This window comes from Hyperolius riggenbachi, chromosome 10 (genome assembly GCF_040937935.1).
Source record: "Hyperolius riggenbachi isolate aHypRig1 chromosome 10, aHypRig1.pri, whole genome shotgun sequence".
In the NCBI taxonomy this organism is placed as follows: Eukaryota; Metazoa; Chordata; class Amphibia; order Anura; family Hyperoliidae; genus Hyperolius; species Hyperolius riggenbachi.
In genome coordinates this window covers 262,821,746-262,842,391 of record NC_090655.1, presented here as the reverse complement: position 1 = coordinate 262,842,391, position 20,646 = coordinate 262,821,746, and the positions used below count along the sequence as shown (strand labels likewise).

At 43.7% G+C, this 20,646-nt stretch overlaps 2 protein-coding genes and 1 pseudogene across 2 annotated transcripts; 2 read left to right on the top strand and 1 right to left on the bottom strand.

The window, feature by feature from the left end:
* Positions 1-20,646, bottom strand: part of LOC137537150 (zinc finger protein 208-like) — a 486,444-nt pseudogene that overhangs the window by 328,191 nt on the left and 137,607 nt on the right.
* Positions 568-19,890, top strand: LOC137535377 (zinc finger protein 84-like). Its single transcript, XM_068257207.1, has 3 exons — positions 568-610; positions 1,719-2,396; positions 18,304-19,890. Exons 2-3 carry the CDS (start codon positions 1,775-1,777, stop codon positions 19,584-19,586), a joined length of 1,905 nt encoding a protein of 634 aa, XP_068113308.1. The 5' UTR covers positions 568-610; positions 1,719-1,774; the 3' UTR covers positions 19,587-19,890.
* Positions 9,233-12,657, top strand: LOC137535847 (uncharacterized). Its single transcript, XM_068257731.1, has 3 exons — positions 9,233-9,407; positions 10,879-11,041; positions 11,406-12,657. Exons 1-3 carry the CDS (start codon positions 9,233-9,235, stop codon positions 12,229-12,231), a joined length of 1,164 nt encoding a protein of 387 aa, XP_068113832.1. The 3' UTR covers positions 12,232-12,657.

Genomic DNA, 20,646 nt, shown 5'->3' with positions numbered 1-20,646 from the left:
CTTTTATTGATTGTTTCGTGTATATATGTCTTTTTATTTTGCAGTTGCTCCTGCTTGTAATTGCTTTTGCCTGAGGAAGCGGGCTTGTGTCCCGTGAAACGCGTTGCAAACTGTTTTGTTATTAGGAGTACTAAATTGATTAAAATTGTTTTACCATACAAATTGGTCTTCGTTGTTTGTAGGGTGGGCAACTCCACCATTGCCACCCACAAATTTTATGGTTTTAATATTGGCACTATTTTTTATCCTATTGGCGCCTCTGGTTTATCTATAACTTGTCTGTACTAGTCTCCCACTGTAACCAATCCTACAACCTGTGCAATGCCCAACAGGCATACATTCACTAGTAATAGTAATGGAAGGTGAAGAGGATGAGATGACTGTGCAGTTATAAATAATAATAATAATAGATGACTAAAGGCAGGTGATTCCACAGAGGCTGCAGTTAGCCTATTTACCACAAGATGGCGACATCGCACCTCCCTGGTGGAACGCAGAGAAAGGAGGAAATTAACCCAAAGATAAGAAGTGATGTAACACAGATAGGAAGTGATGTAACAGAGCAGGATAGGATGTTGCAGGAAGTGGAGAGACCACGCGGCTGGAAGAGGTAATTGTGTGATTGTTATATACTGAGCAGAGCAGAGGTCGGGGTGGATTACTTTGTTACAGAGGAGGACATCCTGCTCTTGTCGCTGGGAGCAGTACAGGGCAGCACACACGTGCATATATTTTTATTTTTGCCCATCTCAAGGTAAAGGGGACCACCTAATACTGGGGGTACATCTGGCTATCTCAGAGAGTCTGTGCAAAGATGAAGGCTGGTGGGTCACTGCTGGGGGGGGGGGGGGGGGGGGAGGAGGAGACAGGTAACAAGGGAGAGTGGTTGGGTGGCCTCTGCTGTTTCGGTCCTGGTATTGGCACTGCCCCAGCTGGGAGGTTTGTTGCTATGGCTCTTGGAGGGTTTGGGGTTAGTAGATGATGGACAGGTGGGCTCAGGTATTATTATTATTATTAAGTATTTATATAGCGCCGACATATTACGCAGCGCTGTACAGTGTATATATATATATATCTTGTCACTAACTGTCCCTCAAAGGAGCTCACAATCTAATCCCTACCATTGCCATATGTCTATATTATGTAGTGTAAGTACTGTAGTCTAGGGCCAATTTTTAGGGGGAGCCAATTAACTTATCCGTATGTTTTTGGAATGTGGGAGGAAACCGGAGTGCCCAGAGGAAACCCACGCAGACACGGAGAGAACATACAAACTCTTTGCAGATAGTGCCCTGGCTGGGATTCGAACTAGGGACCCAGTGCTGCAAGGCGAGAGAGCTAACCACTACGCCACGGTCAGGATATGGAGCTGCAGTCCCATCTGCCTAGTTCCTCAGGTGCCAGAGCCATAAGTAATGATAATTTATAGCTAATTAGCTGCAGGCCTCTGCTCCTATCTTCCTCTGTCTCCAGCTGTTCTCTCCTCACATCCTCATCCATCTACCGCTGCCGGCACTGCTGTAACCTCCCAGGAATGGAGAGGAGGAGAGAAGCACCAGATGATGAGCAAGGCACACTGGGAGAGAGGACTGTGGTGCTGAATGTGCAGGATACCACAGCTTATGGGATATTATCACCCCCTAGCAAAATAAGTGCTTTACTGTGTTCTGTTTATTACTGCAAACATCTTACAGATATAATTTTTTTATCCTTTTCAGAAATAAGATCTGAGCTCAAAGAACAAGAGCCATATGTGAGGAGTGATCAGCAGTCCATGGAGGAGGGTAACATGAGGACAATTAAAGAAGAGACGTATGTGAGACGTGAGCAGCAGTCTATGGAGGAGGGTGACATGATGAGGACAATTAAAGAAGAAGAGACGTATGTGAGGAGTGATCAGCAGTCCATGGAGGAGGGTAACATGAGGACAATTAAAGAAGAGACGTATGTGAGACGTGAGCAGCAGTCTATGGAGGAGGGTGACATGATGAGGACAATTAAAGAGGAAGAGACATATGTGAGGAGTGATCAGCAGTCTATGGAGGAGGGTGACATGATGAGGACCATTAAAGAGGAAGAAGAAGAGGCATATGTGAGGAGTGATCAGCAGTTAATGGAGGAGGGTTTAATAATAAAAGTGATTAAAGAAGAAGAGACGTATGTGAGGAGTGATCAGCAGTCTATAGAGGAGGGTGACATGATGAGGACAAGTAAAGAGGAAGAAGAAGAGACGTATGTGAGGAGTGATCAGCAGTCTATAGAGGAGGGTGACATGATGAGGACAATTAAAGAGGAAGAAAAAGAGACGTATGTGAGGAGTGATCAGCAGTCTATGGAGGAGGGTGACGTGATGGGGACAGCTATAAAGCAGGACCCTCTTACAGAAAGCAAAACAGGTGAGTGATCTACATTAAATATCGTTTTAGTTATTATGACGGTGTCACTGCTTACAGACTGGCCATATAAGGGTTTTTGCTGCGTACTTATGTTAGAGTTTTTGTTATCTAAAACCATCATTCGTAAATGTATTTGGTGACAGATTACTAACAATAACAGTACAGACACCCTCATGGCTTTACAATATGTTCTGTTCTGTGGAGAGGGGGAGGTGATGGATATGTAAGAAGCATCCTGATACATCTCACAGTAGAAAAACAATGCTGATCAGCTGAGGACTTTCCAACTCTGAGAGTCATTCACTAAATTGTGTTTATAACTCACTACAGGCACACTGTGCAGTCACATTACACACATCACACCCCTATTACTTCTCACATTCCCTGTGTACATAGTGTGTTTATACCTCATTACAGGCACACTGTGCAGTCAGATTATACACATCACACCCCTAATACTTCTCACATTCCCTGTGTACATAGTGTGTTTATACCTCATTACAGGCACACTGTGCAGTCACATTACACACATCACACCCCTATTACTTCTCACATTCCCTGTGTACATAGTGTGTTTATACCTCATTACAGGCACACTGTGCAGTCACATTACACATCACACCCCTATTACTTCTCACATTCCCTGTGTACATAGTGTGTTTATATCTCATTACAGGTACACTGTGCAGTCACATTACACATCACACCCCTATTACCTCTCACATTCCCTGTGTACATAGTGTGTTTATACCTCATTACAGGCACACTGTGCAGTCACATTACACACATCAAACCCCTATTACTCCTCACATCCCTGTGTACATAGTGTGTTTATACCTTATTACAGGCACACTGTGCAGTCACATTACACATCACGTCCCTTTTCTCACATTCCCTGTGTACATAGTGTGTTTATACCTCATTACAGGCACACTGTGCAGTCACATTACACATCACACCCCTATTACTTCTCACATTCCTTGTGTACATAGTGTGTTTATACCTCATTACAGGTACACTGTGCAGTCACATTACACACATCACACCACTATTACTTCTCACATTCCCTGTGTACATAGTGTGTTTATACCTCATTACAGGCACACTGTGCAGTCACATTACACACATCACACCCCTATTACTTCTCACATTCCCTGTGTACATAGTGTGTTTATATCTCATTACAGGCACACTGTGCAGTCACATTACGCACATCACACCCCTATTACTCCTCACATCCCTGTGTACATAGTGTGTTTATACCTCATTACAGGCACACTGTGCAGTCACATTACACACATCACACCCCTATTACTCCTCACATCCCTGTGTACATAGTGTGTTTATACCTCATTACAGGCACACTGTGCAGTCACATTACACATCGCACCCCTATTACTTCTCACATTCCCTGTGTACATAGTGTGTTTATACCTCATTACAGGCACACTGTGCAGTCACATTACACACATCACACCACTATTACTTCTCACATTCCCTGTGTACATAGTGTGTTTATACCTGATTACAGGCACACTGTGCAGTCATATTACACACATCACACCCCTATTACTTCTCACATTCCCTGTGTACATAGTGTGTTTATACCTCATTACAGGTACGCTGTGCAGTCACATTACACACATCACACCACTATTACTTCTCACATTCCCTGTGTACATAGTGTGTTTATACCTGATTACAGGCACACTGTGCAGTCACATTACACATCACACCCCTATTACTCCTCGCATTCCCTGTGTACATAGTGTGTTTATACCTCATTACAGGCACACTGTGCAGTCACATTACACACCACACCCTTTAAGGCTCGTACACACGCCGGACTGCAGGCAACGACGGGTCCGCCGTCACCTCCCGCTGGGCGGGTTTTCAGCAGACAGTCCGGCGTGTGTACAGTCTGTCGGTGGACTGATAAGGCTGTTTTTGAGTGATCCGCCGGGTGACTCATCTCTCCCCCTAGCAGCTCCAAAAACCTGTCTAATGTCCTAGCCCAGTGACCTGCAAACTTGGCTCTCCAGCCGTTAATAAGGAACTTCAAGTCCCACAATGCATTGCAGGAGTCTGACAGCCACAGTCATGCCACAGTCATGATTCATAAAGGCAAATGCATTGTGGGACTTGTAGTTCCTTAACAACCACAGAGCCAAGTTTTCAGATCACCGTGCTAGCCTTATGGTCCTCAGATCTACGTATAGATTTTCCTCTTATAATACAAGCGACTAAATTAGTCCTGAGTCATTCCGCCTGTATCTCCCACTGGGAATCACATCAATCGGTGGTACTTCCAAGTTCTCTAATGCGTATGCCCCTCATTGCTGGAGGAGCTGCCAGGACACCGGTACCTTTATGCACCTATTATGGGACTACCCCTCAGTGCAGACTTTGTGGAATAATGTTAAAGGTCACCCGAGGTGGAAATAAACCATTGTATCTATCTTCCTTCTCCCTAAAAATTACTTTTTAAGATGTTCCACAGTTTTATTTTATGTTTAAATCTACTTTTTCAGTTTTAACTGTTTTATTGTTTTTTTTTCTCAATGACACATTCATTGAAGTATGCCAGAGCTAAAATCTATGAACTATTGACCCTTTTAATTTCTTTCTTGCTCTCAGAAGCCATTTTCTGCTAGGAAATTGTTTTATAGTTGGAATTTCTTATCAGTGAGGGTCACACTGTAGTCACTTCCTGTCTGAGTCAGGACTGAGTCAGCCAATTACATACCTGATATTTAACTCTTTCAGGCAGAAAAAGAAAAAAAGGAACACAGCATAGATATTTGTGTGCTAGGCACTGTACATACACACGTCTATCTCATAATGTCACATGTCACCTCGGGTATCCTTTAACTTATCAGTATCCCATATTTTACAAGTGTCCTCTCACCCTCTCTAGCACTGCTTTGTGTGGGCTTAGATGTGATTCCTTGGCCACATCGTAAAAAAGATTACACATCTTTTGTGCCACCAGATAATCCATCGTGCTAAATTGAGGAACTAAAACTACACTTGCTTACACTCACCTAAAGGATTATTAGGAACACCTGTTCAATTTCACATTAATGCAGTTATCTAATCAAGCAATCCCATGGCAGTTGCTGCAATGCATTTAGGGGTGTGGTCCTGGTCAAGACAATCTCCTGAACTCCAAACTGAATGTCAGAATGGGAAAGAGAATATTTAAGCAATTTTGAGCGTGGCATGGTTGTTGGTGCCAGGCGGGCCGGTCTGAGTATTTCACAATCTGCTCAGTTACTGGGATTTTCACGCACATCCATTTCTAAGGTTTACAAAGAATGGTGTGAAAAGGGAAAAACATCCAGTATGCAGCAGTCCTGTGGGCAAAAATGCCTTGTTGATGCTAGAGGTCATAGAAGAATGGGCCGACTGATTCAAGCTGATAGACGAGCAACGTTGACTGAAATAACCACTCGTTACAACTGAGGTATGCAGCAAAGCATTTGTGAAGCCACAACATTCACAACCGTAAGGCGGATGGGCTACAACAGCAGAATATCCCATCGGGTACCGCTCATCTCCACTACAAATGGGAAAAAGAGGCTACAATTTGCACAAGCTCACCAAAATTGGACAGTTGAAGACTGGAAAATTGTTGCCTTGTCTGATGAGTCTTGATAAAATCAGAATTTGGCGTAAATTCAGAATGAATGAAAACATGGATCCATCATGCCTTGTTACCACTGTGCAGGCTGGTGGTGGTGGTGTAATGGTGTGGGGGATGTTTTCTTGGCACACTTTAGGCCCCTTAGTGCCAATTGGGCATCGTTTAAATGCCACGGGCTACCTGAGCATTGTTTCTGCCCATGCCCATCCCTTCATGACCACCATGTACCCATCCTCTGATGGCTACTTCCAGCAGGATAATGCACCATGTCACAAAGCTCGAATCATTTCAAATTGGTTTCTTGAACATGACAATGAGTTCACTGTACTAAAATGGTCCCCACAGTCACCAGATCTCAACCTAATAGAGGATCTTTGGGATGTGATGGAACGGGAGTTTCGTGCCCTGGATGTGCATCCCACAAATCTCCATCAACTGTAAGACGCTATCCTATCAATATGGGCCAACATTTCTAAAGAATGCTTTCAGCGCCTTGTTGAATCAATGCCATGTAGAATTAAGGCAGTTCCTAATAAGGTGTTCCTAATAATCCTTTAGGTGAGTGTATATTGAAGCTATTATTATTATTATTATTAATTTATAAAGCGCCAACATATTCAGTGGTGCTCTACAAAATAAGACACGGACATGAGGTACATAATAATACAGACAATGGTATACACCGATATACAAAATACAGAGTTTGTACAAAATACAGAATTGGTAATGACAGTGAGAAAAGTAACATGATGAATAAAATGTATAATGAGTTCCAAGGCACAAAAGGGGGGGGAGTGCCCTGCCCTTGCGAGCTTACAGTCTAAAGGAATAGGAGGGAAACAAGAGGTGGGGGTATATACAATAAACATACCTAGAGGCCGTGTGTTTTATGATACCTAGTAAGGAGTGCAACTTGGCCAGGGGTCAAAGTGGGAATGGCCTAGAGTAGAGTATACTCTAGAGGTAGAGTATATGCTTGTAACGAAAAGTGAGTTTTGAGAGAGCGTTTAAAGATATCAAAGGTTGGAGAGTGACAGGTGTGTTTTGGCAGCGGATTCTAGAGGAGGGGTGAAGCACGTGTGAAATCTTGTTTATGTGAATGCAAGGAGGTAATTCTAGAGGAGGACAATGATTAGCAATTTTACCTCCTTGGCGGTAATGACGAGCTCAGCTCGACCATGTACGCCAAGGAGGATTGCTCAGCCCCTGGAGGGTCTTTTTACTTATTTTTTTTTTCATAACATGTAGCTAGCACTTTGCTAGCTACATGTTCTGTCCGATCGCCGCCGCTACCCGCCAATCCGCCGAGATGCGGCGCTAAAGGGGCTGTCAACCCCCCCCCCCCCCTCCCCAGCAATCCGCTAGCTACAGCAAGCAAAAAAAAAGTTTTACAAAAAGGGTAATGCGTACTTATGTACGCATTACCCAGAATGCCAGGGAGGTTAAAGTGGACCTGAACTCTTACACCAGACAGAAGAAAAAGAGGGAAATGCATCCTGTATGTATTTTGAGAGTTTAGCCTGTCTGTGTAATACCTCCTCATTTGTGTCTAACCACAAGTTGTAATTTGATCTCTTCAGCTCAGTGCATGGCAAGGACTGATGTGGCTGGGGTAGGGCTTGAACGAGAACAGAATATCCATACGTTCCTAGTTTTGGGTCACCCGGAGCTGCTTGGATATTCTGTTCTAGTATTAACACCTAGGCGATCCCTTGGTCATTCACATATAAGTAGCCAATAGCATGACGCTCAGACAGCTACTGTTATTGTGTTTATTTGGTTACCAAATTGCAGTGCATGCTGTGTTACTTCCATATTCCTGCACCAGTTTATTGTATGTCTCTTCAGACTAGCCAGTGTATTTCCACCCCCACATTGAACATTATCATCTGTAGCTTTTCAGCTCTGTCAATTCTTTGGAACAAACGTACTTTTCTGTGTTCTTGTCATTAAAGTGGACGTGATATGAGAGGGATATGCCATATTTATTTTCTGTTGAAGAATACCAGTTGCCTGGCAGCCCTGCTGGTCTGTTTGGCTGCAGTAGTGTCTGAGTAACACCAGAAACAAGCATGCAGCTAATCTTGTGAGATCTGACAATAATGTCAGAAACACCTGATGTGCTGCATGCTTGTTCAGGGTTTATGGCTGAAAGTATTAGGCCTCATTTCACACTAGTGTGAAATTTTTACATCCAATAAATCTTGTAAGAATTTTCTGATTGGTAAAAATTTGCTTGTAAATTTGTACGCGTTTTATGCGAATTTGCATACACGAAAATTTACATTAACCAAATATAACATAATCTGCCTAGTAACAGATTAATCATGGCAACTTCCTGTAAGCATGGATTTAATGTGAATTTTCGCGTAAATAATTCACATTGCTATGCGTTGCCTAAGCAAAGTATTGTACGCGAATCGTACGCGATGTCCAAAAAAAAAAGATGCAGGACCTCAGATTTTTTCACGTGTACGAAAATTCGCATTGCATGGAAACTGCTCCAATCGCTACCATTAGTTGCCAATTCAATGCGAATTATCTGAGAGAAAACTAACGCAAAACGCACAAGTGGAAACCTAGCCTTAGAGGCAGAGGATCAGCAGGACAGCCAGGGAACTAGTATGGCTTAAAAGGAAATAAATATGGTAGCCTCCATATCACTCTCACCCTGGGTTCACTTTTAAGGATACCCGAGGTGACATGTGACATGATGAGATAGACATGGGTATGTACAGTGCCTAGCACACAAATAACTATGCTGTGTTCCTTTTTTTCTTTCTCTGCCTGAAAGAGTTAAATATCAGGTATGTAAGTGGCTGACTCAGGGCTCGTTTCCACTATCGCGAATCCGCATGCGTCCAACACATGCGGATTCGCACATGTAATGCAGGTGAATGGGCCTGTTTCCACTGTTGCGTTGGTGATGTGCGTTTTTTTTCAGCGGTGAAAAAACGCACAAAAGAGCCACAGAATTCGCCTGCGAGTGGAATGCATGCGAATCGCATATAATGTATTTAATAGGGAAATCGCATGCGTATCCGCATGCGTATTTTTATACGAATTCGCATGCAAAAAATGCGTACAATAAAGTTTTTTTTTTTTTTTTTTTTCTTCCCTCACACACACCTCCTCAACAAATTCCTGTTTTCCTGCTTCCTGTGTCTGTATTCCAAAACGTCTGGCAGGCATGGATTATACTATAGAGAGCCTGGTAGCCTTGGTACAGGAAAATCCTTTTATATATGATAAAAGCCTTCCAGGCTATAAGGACAAAGCACTGATTAGGAGGACATGGCACAACATAGCAGAGGAATTCACTCCGGATTGGGAGGACTTGTCAGCTACAAAGAGAAAGTTGGAAGGTGAGTGCTGATCTGTGCACTTGTGATCTGCTTTGTGTGGACATTGTGTTATCGTTTAAATTGCATAACGGGCCACAATTTGAATGCCACATGCTTGCCTCGTGCTTGCCACAGGCCACTGTACAGTCACACTGCAGTTAGTACCCCGGGTGTAACATTTCCCCCCCCCATTTGTAGGGGACTCGGGTAGATCTGCCTGCAAAATTGATTATGTTTTAAATCAACTGCACAGCCCAGCGGTTCTGCAGACGATAACCGGGGGATGATCCCGCACCGCGTGTGCCGCACGTTGGCTCAGCAATACACGCAGTTCAGGCCGATGTCATGTATGAGTAGCATTTGTGAGGTGCGCTTACAGTTTGTATCGGTAGGTAGGTTGATGTCATTCCGGTGCAAATGCCCAGTAATGTAACGTCAAATAACCCTAGCACCCAGAAGGCTGATGTATATGAATGTGTTAGTGCGTACAGTCAATCATTCAACAACATTAAACAGTAAACTTGTCACATTTTATTTCTATAATGCATGTCAGAAATGCGTATAGCTCTACAATCTGCCAGCTGCACTTTGGAAGAAATGAGACATACAGGCACGATTATGGAGTGCCTCATTAGTGTGCTGACCTCCACTCCAAGTGATGCCACTTAGCGGTGGAACGTCAAGTGCATTCACTTCCTCCACCGAGATTCCTTCTTTTTCAATCACCACATTGTGAAGGATGCATGCAGCTTTCACCACTGCCACCGCATTTTCAACTTTCAAATGGATAGCTGTATGCAGCACCCTCCATTGGTTTGACAAAATGCCAAAGCTGCATTCCACCAATCGTCTGGCCATGCTTGACCGGTAATTAAAATGTGTTGTCCGGTCATTCAAGTGAGTGGCTGAGTATGGGCGCATTACACGTCTTGATAGAGCAAATGCCTCGTCACCCACAAAGGTGTAGGGGATGGTGAATTGGAGGTCCTAGGCCCATGGGGTTGGTGGCGGCAAGTCCAGCATGCCATTTTCCATGCGAAAGCACAAGTTGGTGTTCCTGAAGATCTGGGAATCACTTGCTGCTCCATACGCCCCAACGTCAATATAAAGAAATTTGTAATCGGCATCAGCAACTGCCATAAGGACAATCGAAAAAAAATTCTTATAATTGAAATACTGACTGCCGCTGTGTGGTGGCTGCACGAGTCGTATATGTTTGCCATCCACTGCTCCAATGCAATTGTGAAACCGACACTTGGTCCAAAACTTATTAGAGACCTCCTCCCAAAGTTGACGGTTAGGGACGGGCATAAAAGTGGCATGAAGTTCTCTCCAGATTAAGAGACACGTCTCCTTCACAATGTACGAGATAGTACTCTTTCCAAAACGGTAGGCGAGATGCAATGATGCAAAAGATTGTCCACTGGCCAAAAATCTATGGAGACAAAGGAATGTACCATTAATGTTATGTTTCCTTCTGTTTTCTCTACAGTCAAATTCTATATGAATAAGTGGAGATCCGTAAGGGACACTTACAAAAAAGAATTGACGAAACTAAGGAAATTGGAGAAAAGTGGTAGTGCTGCTACAGCTCCACCCACCTACAAGAACTTTGAATTGTTGTTCTTTCTGCGCACCATATATGAACCACGGAGGTAAAGTAACATCTCAGATTGGTAATTGTTGCCTACTAAAACCATTTAGCCACTATCCATTACAACACACACATACATTTGACAATGCAACACACGGTGAGATATATATCGTATGGCTGAGGGAGGCCTAACAGCTGTTTAGCTCGTACATAACATATTTATCAGGCCTGAAAGGACAGTTTGGTCTACAACCAAAACAAGTGTGAGGTCTCCCTCAACCACACTCTGTACCCACATGTGTATGTAAATGCCCAATCCACTTAAATATGTGTTGCCATGGATACTGGCTAATTAGCTAATGTACAACAGATCTGTTGCCACATATAATCAAACACTGGGGTCTGTGTTTCCTTTTATTTTTCAGAACAGAGGATAGTTTTACCACTTCAGCTAATGTGGAGGCCGACAGCGACAGTAGTTGTGCTTCTGCAAACACCAATTCAGATGCTGGGGAAAATATTTCAGAGGTGGCATCCACTCATACAAGTAGGAGTGTTAACTCCTCACTTATCACAGTGAGACCGCGACCTAGAGCAGCAAGTAGGCCAAAAAGAGTGAGGCCTGCAGCAGTAGAGGAGGAGAACGCACATATGGCACAAATGAACAAAACGTATCAAGAAATTTTGGATTACTTCAAAGCAAACCGTAAGCGACAGAGGGCAACCGAGGAGAATGTGCCATACAAAATCGCTACCTCAGTGGTCCCTTACCTACAGGACATTGACCCACGTTACTATGCCGATGTACATGTGGAATTCATTCAAGTGGCTAGAAAATATCTAGATAAAACACGGCAAGACCGTGATGGCAACCAGGGTAATAAGCAGGGGTCCAACTTAGAGGGTAGTGGTTTTCGTGGTCACAATCAGGGAACCTACCAAGCGTGTTGGCCCTCTGATAACTCAATGCCAGTTCATAGGTCAGCGTCTCAACACTCGTGTATACACCAAGGGCAACCGTACAGTAGCATGCCTCCCTCACAGATGCATTCAATGCCCCGGCCACACAGAGAAACATCATCAACGTCTCGGTCGGGACCAGAAGTGCCCGAAATGTATAATAGGAACCCAACTCCACTTCCTGAAACACGTTCCTATCATAATTTAGATAGGCCATCAGCAACCTTTGTTTCGCAACCGACAGAAATCTCCATGACGAGATTAATGTTTGATTATGATGCTACGGAGTAATTTGAACATGTTACATGTTTGCTGTTGTTAGTTTCATTATGTTTTGATTTGCATTATGCACAGTCCGTTGACTGCACTACAGAGGCACGTACCTAAGCCATCATACCAACATTAGGAGAAAAATGTTTACTGTTGTGATGAATAGCAAGGGAAACAATTCCAGGACCACAGTGACTGGGCTTCTGATTTTTTCATTTTTTTTTATCATCACTTGGTAAAGCCATACACTGGTTGATTTGCCATCAGATGCAATCAACAGACAGATCACTGTCATGGCTGCCTTTACTACAAACAGATTGTGAAACGAATTCTGCATGAAAACAATCACAATCTGTGAAACTGCTGCTCCTGCCAGCTGTTCACCCCCTATACATTAGCTGACGGTGGGTTCGGGTCCTCTTGTCCGCGCTGCACAGCATCCTAGCATCCTGCACCGCATGTCCGCATCCCAGCGTACACTATACTTCCTGTGTCACTCCTGTATTTCAACTTCATGGTCACCGGAGTGACACAGAAAGTATAGTGTACGCTGGGATGCGGACAAGTGGTGCGGGATTTTAGCATACGGTGCAGCGCAGAAAAAAAGAACCCGTAGCCACCTTCAGTTTTTTACGGTACTGATTGAGATGTACGGCCTCTATTGTTTGCCTCCTGCCTGTGTGGCCTTACATCTCAATGAGCTGTAGCTGCGGCCATCCCGCCTTTCCTCCGTTCTATGCCGATTGGGCCGATGAAAGCGGACCATTCATACTGCATCTCACAGGCTCTGTCTGTCTGTATTACGGCACAGTCATGTGAGCAGATCTGAAGCCTATTTCATTGCCTCCCTTTCCTGTGTATTAGCCATTCCCATTGCCTTACATCGCAACACTGGGTCAGGAGGCAATGAAAGCGGCTCCTGAGACGCTCACATGACTTAGCCGCAATAAAGAACCGCAGAGTATGCATCCAGGGAATCACAAAGAAAGGAGGTTGTAGAGGGTAAGTCGATCGATGATGTCGAGATTGCAACAGCAGGGTCTGCTCCTTACATGGCTGCAAAATGTTGGCCCTTCAGTTGTGAAACTGTATGTATGCGCTTATGTGATGAAAAACATGCAAATGTGTGCAAACACCATTGGTGTAGCAGTATACTTCTCCTTGCTGTACATTTCATGACGGCACTGTAAGTTTAACGTTGAACACCCATTCCACATATGCTATGAATAAGAATGTCGGAAAGGCAGATGCAGATGTTTTGTTTGCACTTTCTATTCTGTTTTATATTTTTGATTTTGTTTAAAAACCTTGCTAATGTTAACAAAAGGTAGCTCTTTATACCATGTTGGACAACTTGCTAGTGTAGCACTGTTTTTTTGATTACAACACAAGATAGCACTTACAAATATTCGATACCTTACTAAACCATGATATTAAACTGATTCATGTATTACTGTTGTCTGTGTAGTTTGTTCACCATTTAAAGTCAAGTAAGATGTGTGTGGCCCACATGAAGCAGAAGAAGATGGAACCCGGCAGCCTAATGCAGCAAACCCACTACCTCCTGACCCTATGATTAAGTGCCATTGTGCACTTTTGAAATACGTGCTCACAAACGTACCCCAAGCAACAGGCAGCTGAAAATGCATCCAGACGTCTACATTGCCTCCATTTACATCCCTATGGTTTGGACAGTGTTACTTTGTCCTCAGTTCAAAAGGAAAACACAACAAAGCTGTTAATATAGCTGCTTAGCCATTGATGACAGTGCTGACCAACAGTAAATAGTCCTTGTGAACTGCTGTGTAGTCCATCCACGTTGCCAAAGCCTCTCTGCCTTAACTGCTGCATTGATGATGTAAGTGGAAGTGAAGACAGAGAGGATTTGGCTACGTGCATGGACCACCTAGCGGCTGTTAAGGACGACCATTTAACAATGTACCAATGACAGACATTTAAGAGGGCGCCTTCTCACCTTAGCGTCACCAGAAGTCTCTCCTCCGGGATCAAAGCATTACGGTACCAGGTATTCTCCCTACGTAAATGTGAGCCCAAGGTCTGCAGCAGGTAATCAAAACTGCAAACAAAATACCACAAGCATTTACAATACATACCACAGTTTAGAGTAAAGCTAAAAACAAAGATACAGTAACTACTTACGTGGTAGTACTCATCCGTGTATAATTGAAAAACTTCACCGGGTGGCTACGGATATCCTCATAAAGGAGTGTAAACTGCCCTTTTAGAGGCCTCTCCACCACCAGAGGATGCACCCAAAAACGGTGTCTCCTACGAGGTGTAATCCTCCTCCGCATCCTCTCCATGAAGAACTGCGAATTGTTCATCATGGACAAAAGCACAATCTCCTCCAAATCAGACATTCTCCCAACTCCACAAACCACAACCAACTCAATCGCCCTCACAAAACCCACGTGGCAACACCTTTTATTGGAATTTTTAAGGGAAATCCTCTTCCTGTGATGACAACCTACTTCTACTGTTTCACAGGCATTGAAAGGGTTAAAAACGCATACTAAAAATACGCATGCGAATTCGCATCATGATGCGTTTTCGCATGCCTGTGTACATTCCATACGCATGCAAATTTGCAACGCTACAGTGGAAACGAGCCCTTAGTCCTGACTTAGTCCTGACTCAGACAGAAAGTGACTACAGTGTGGCCCTCACTGATAAATTCCAACTATAAAACACTTTCCTAGCAGAAAATGGCTTCTGAGAGCAGGAAAGCGATAAAAAGGGTCAATAGTTCATAGATTTTAGCTCTGGCATACTTTAATGAATACGTCATTGAGCAAAAACAATAAAACAGTTAAAACTTTTAAAAAGTAGATTTAAACATCAAATAAAACTGAATAGTCATTTTTAGGAGAAGGAAGATAGATACAATCGTTTGTTTCATTTTATTTTTGTCTTGGGTGTCCTTTAAGCTTTGCAGGCAGTAGGCCAACAGCCCTTGCATAGGCACACACTGATTCAATATCAATCTCCTTCCTGTGGATGAGAATTCACAAACCCCACACCAGGGCTCATATGCACTTCACCTTTTCTCCTTAGTTTTCTCCAAGTTGATATTTTCACATCTTGTCCATAAAATACCCTTTAAACCGGCAGCAAGCACAAAAATATACAAAATCAATTTGATAGTACTTTTTCTAATACTTTTGGGGCTTTTTTTTTTTTAACCACTTCGCCCCAAAGCGATGTTCACCTTTTCAGTGCTCATCCCTTTCTTTTGCCAATAGCTTAATCACTACTAATCACAATGAAATGATCTATATCTTGTTTTTTTTGGGGGGGATGGGGGGAATATTTGTTTTCAGTAATTACTTTATTTTCTAAGCACTTTAAAGGGAAAAACAAGGAAAACATGTACACTATTTCTCCAATTACATCCCCTATAGTTTTAATATAAACCTGTGCGTAAAACCCAAGCATTTTATCTGCCAATTTGTTCTGGTTGTCACAAGATTTTAATTATGTCGCTAGTACAAAGTATGGTGACAATATAGTATTTGGAAATGAAGGTGTATTTTTTTTCTATGGTGTTTTTTTTTTCACTATTTTCACGTGCACCTGCGCGGGAATGCACGTGCACGCGTGGGGGCGTGCACATGCACAGCGGCAGCAGCACTGTCCTGGAGCCATTGGGAGTACGTTTTTATAAGTCAGCTTGTCATTAAGTGGTTAATAGTGAAATGCTGGGAACTTCATTTTTCTTCTTCTCTTTAAAATAACACCTAGGAGAAAACTCAGGAAAAAAAGGTGAATTTCATATGCCCCCATGTCTTCTAAAATAATCCCCTCCAGGAATGACCAGTTATTTGATAGTTTATAGATATTTGTATGTTTAACCACTTTATCCACCACTGAGGTATATCTACGTCCTCTGTGACTTCATCTAAGCCACGAGTCAGTAGATATACGTCTTGTAGCAGAAGCAGTGCAGGATTGGGCTTGCTCCTGTGCACATGTCTGGCACTATCTGATGCAGCACTAATTGGTGAACGGGAAATAGCTAAACTGTCAAAGCTGCTCCGGTCCATAAGTTGGAAACAAGGTCTGGATGCGAAGTTGTTAATACAGTATAATCGTGTTATAGAAAACTCCAAGGGACCAGGAAAAGTAGTGTACTATATCAGAAGTCTACTATATCAGAAATTGTCCCAGAAATGGCCCAGCATGCCCCGGTACATTCTCTGCTGCAAAGGAGCAGCTCTGTCCTCCCATTGGAGGTACAGTGCAAGCACTTGCACATATGGTGGACTACAATGTTAAGTATACCTTATGGCTGCATAGCCAGGCTGGACAAATTGCTTGTACAGCATCCAGAGCTCCTTAACCTCTTGAGGACCATGTGCTTAAACCCCCCTAAAGACCAGGCCATTTTTTTACAAAATGGGCCACTGCAGCTTTAAGGCCAAGCTGCAGGGCCGCATAACACAGCACACAAGTGATTTCCTCCCCCCCCCCTTTTCTCCCCACCAACAGAGCTCTCTGTTGGTGGGGTCTGATCGCTCCCTCTGTGTATTTTTTTTTGTGTGTGTGTGTCAATATTTTTCTTCATTTATTTTTAATAAATATTACTATTTTATTTTTAATTTATTTTCCTCTCCCTTCCTTCCCGCAGCCGGCCAATCATGGCGATCGGCTGTAATAAGCTTCTGCCTATGAGAGCCGATCGCTCTCTAGTGCCCCAGGGGGACAGCCATGTGACATGGCTGTCCCCAGTACAGCGCTGCTGCAGATCGCAGTGCTGTACAATGTAATTAGACGGTGGCCTGCGTGCGATCTCCTGCACTCCAAGCCCCAAGGACCTTATGCCAATCGGCGTTAGGCGGTCCTGGGGCTGCTGCCACGGCCACGCCCATCGGTGTGACGCGGTCGGCAAGCAGTTAAAAATTGCATCCATCACTGAATAGAGGCAGCCACTCGCTTCCTGCGAGTGGCTTGATACCTATGTGGGCGGGACTTGCAGCCCATGTCCTGCAAAACTTTCTGCTCACACTAGAGCCAATCATGAATCCTCTCTTCAAAATGCAGCCAGTCATAAGCTATTTGCATCTTTAATGTGAGTGGCTCTGAAATTCCGTGGGCAGGGCTTAGCACTCACCTCTCCACTCTCCTTAGTTTTGCAGCGAGTAGGTCCGCTCTGATCTGCACTGCAACTGAAAGTAGCCGGTACTGTGCTCCACACGCTGTCAGGAGTGTCATTGCTAACAAGGGAAGAGATACCCGGGAGTGCGTACAATCTCATGGGAGGACTGTGACGATACTTTTATCAGTGATTGCAAAGTGGAAGTGGTAACGCTGCATCCTCTTTTGTTTACATTCACATTCACATTATTCCTCATTTTCCCCAGGCTGCTTATTTGTACAGTACTGTATATCCAGCACCATTCTTCTTGTCTTACAAATGTTATCAGGCATCATCTCACCTGCAAACCAGCCTGAAGAGAGCAGCCGACCATGGGTATCACACTGACATATGACGCATGCTCCACCCACTGACATGACGCATGCTCCACCCACTGACATGACACATGCACCGCCCACTGTTTACTATATCCAGATGTAGTGTCAAGTAGGGACCAAAAATATTATACTATATCAGGCGTTGCTCCTATAGAATTAAAATGGAAATTGGCCTGGACCTGGAGAGGTAGTTTTCATAGTATGTCATGCATGTTTTATTCCTACAAAAATGCTAATAAATATTATTTAAAAAAAAAAAAGTATTTTTAACTGAAAATAAAAATGAAACTTACAATTTGTTTTGTATGCTGGGCAGTTATCATCATGTGATTGGCCGCCTGTAATGAGCACAACCTTCTGCAGTTCTCTGTCAGGCTGATAACTAGTGATGGTCAGTGATATGCATATAACTTAAAGATGGTACAAGTTGTATGTTAATTATATGCAAAGTTATGCAGCTGCTGCATCTGGTCCATTTCCAAACCACATAAACTTTGCATCATTTTGGAATTCTCAGCAGCTCACTGACCATCCCTAATGATAATTGTTCCTCCCCTCAGAATTCTCTAACAGGAAGTGATGATGTTTCTCTATTTGCAGGGCGGAGTCCCGGCATCAGGAACCTCTCAGAGACTCGTCTCTCTGTATCCACAGACTGTACAACGGATGATGATGTCACTGGACAAGAGTCTCCTGCAGATATCCTGGTGACTCCAAATATTCCCCCAGACTCCTCTCACCTGTCTAACCCTGAGGGGCCTCATACCCAGCACAGCTCATCCCCTGCTGGAGAGTTGTATTCCTGTTCAACATGTGGAAGATATTTTCTTTGGAAATCACATCTTGTCAGACATGAAAGATATCACACTGGTGACCATCCTTTTACATGTGCTGAGTGTGGGAAGTCCTTTGAGAGTAAATCAAAACTTGTCCAACATAAGAATTCCCACACTGGTGAGAAGCCTTATTCATGTGGTGAGTGTGGGAAATGTTTTGGTCTGAAATCAAGTCTTGTCATACACAAGAGATCTCACACTGGTGAGAAGTGCTATAAATGTGCTGAGTGTGGGAAATGTTTTGTTCGGAAACCACAGCTTGATAGACATGTGAGAACTCACACCGGTGAGAAGCCGTATTCATGTGCTGAGTGTGGGAAATGTTTCGTTTGTAAATCACTTCTTGTTAGACACGAGAGATGTCACACTGGTGAGAAGCCCTATTCATGTGCTGAGTGTGGGAAGTTTTTTCATGATAAAGGAAAGCTTGTCATACATGAGAGATCCCACACTGGTGAGAAGCCCTATTCATGTGCTGAGTGTGGGAAATGTTTTGTTAGTAAATCAAATCTTGTCAGTCATGAGACATCTCACACTGGTAAGAAGCCCTATTCTTGTTCTGAATGTGGGAAAGGTTATGTCCGTAAATCACTGCTTGTCGCACATGAGAGCACTCACACTGGTGAGAAGCCATATCCATGTGCTGAGTGTGGGAAATGTTTTCGACACAAAGCAGGCCTTATCACACATGAGAGATCTCACACTGGTGAAAAGCCTTATTCATGTGCTGCGTGTGGGAAATGTTTTGTTCACAAAGCAGAGCTTGTCAGACATGAGAGAGTTCACACTGGTGAGAAGCCCTATTCATGTGCTGAGTGTGGGAAATGTTTTATAACTAAAGGAAAGCTTGTCATACATGAGAGATCTCACACTGGTGAAAAGCCATATTCCTGTGCTGAGTGTGGGAAATGTTTCGGACTTAAAGGAAACCTTGTCACACATGAAAAATCTCACACTGGTGAGAAGCCGTATTTTTGTACTGAGTGTGGGAAATCTTTTTACCTAAAATCTCACCTTGTCCGTCATGAGAGATCTCACATGCATTAGTAAACATCCATGTTTTGAATGTGGGAAATGTTTTGAAGATAAAGAGAGCTTTTGTTAAACATAAAATATTTCACATGGGTGAGACGCTCTATTCTGAAAACACACCTATTCAGACAAGCCTATAATGTGCTAGAGGTAGCATTCACGCCTCTTTTCCACAGGCAGTTGATAGGCAGTGAAAACCCTTCAAACTCTCTCAACTACTTGCTGCTGCCTGGTAACTGCTCACAGCTGCCTGGTAACTGCTCACAGCTGCCTTGTAACTGCTCACAGCTGCCTTGTAACTGCTCACAGCTGCCTTGTAACTGCTCACAGCTGCCTTGTAACTGCTCACAGCTGCCTTGTAACTGCTCACAGCTGCCTGGTAACTGCTGCCTGGTAACTGCTGACTGCTGCCTGGTAACTGCTGACTGCTGCCTGGTAACTGCTGACTGCTGCCTGGTAACTGCTGACTGCTGCCTGGTTACTGCTGACTGCTGCCTGGTTACTGCGCACTGCTGCCTGGTTACTGCGCACTGCTGCCTGGTTACTGCGCACTGCTGCCTGGTTACTGCGCACTGCTGCCTGGTTACTGCGCACTGCTGCCTGGTTACTGCGCACTGCTGCCTGGTTACTGCTTGCAGTGCACACAGTTCAACTGCTCGTGGAAAAGAGGCCTAAAGCTTCACTGCCTCACCCATTAGCCCCTGTTTCTCCTTCCCTATTGTTTCCTCCTCCCTATCCTCTAGATGTAAGCTCACAAGTGCAAGGATCTCCTCCTAGTGTTTCTTATTTTGCTGTAATTTAACATATGCACATGTACCAACTTTAGCGGACTCTCAAACTACACAGTAACTATGTATGTATTTGTACTTCTACTATTGAATGCCAGGACTGTGCAGTGTCTTGAACTTCTCATGTATATATGTTCCCCCCCCCCCGTGTTTGTTTTGTATTATGTACAGCGCTATGGAAGATGTTGGCGCTATATAAATAAAAACGTAATTGAATATGGGAAATGTTTGGGTGTAACCACTGCTTGTCGGTTATTTGTGTTGATTGTGGAAAATATCTTAGCCAT

What these genes read in the sequence shown, in the direction of transcription:
- LOC137535377 (XM_068257207.1), top strand. Translation starts at nt 1,775, where the DNA reads ATGGAGGAGGGTAACATGAGGACAATTAAAGAAGAGACGTATGTGAGA. An exon ending in TCTTACAGAAAGCAAAACAG is followed by an intron (nt 2,397 to 18,303) that starts GTGAGTGATCTA and finishes CTCTATTTGCAG; the next exon opens with GGCGGAGTCCCGGCATCAGG.
- LOC137535847 (XM_068257731.1), top strand. Translation starts at nt 9,233, where the DNA reads ATGGATTATACTATAGAGAGCCTGGTAGCCTTGGTACAGGAAAATCCT. An exon ending in TACAAAGAGAAAGTTGGAAG is followed by an intron (nt 9,408 to 10,878) that starts GTGAGTGCTGAT and finishes TTTTCTCTACAG; the next exon opens with TCAAATTCTATATGAATAAG. An exon ending in ACCATATATGAACCACGGAG is followed by an intron (nt 11,042 to 11,405) that starts GTAAAGTAACAT and finishes TTTATTTTTCAG; the next exon opens with AACAGAGGATAGTTTTACCA.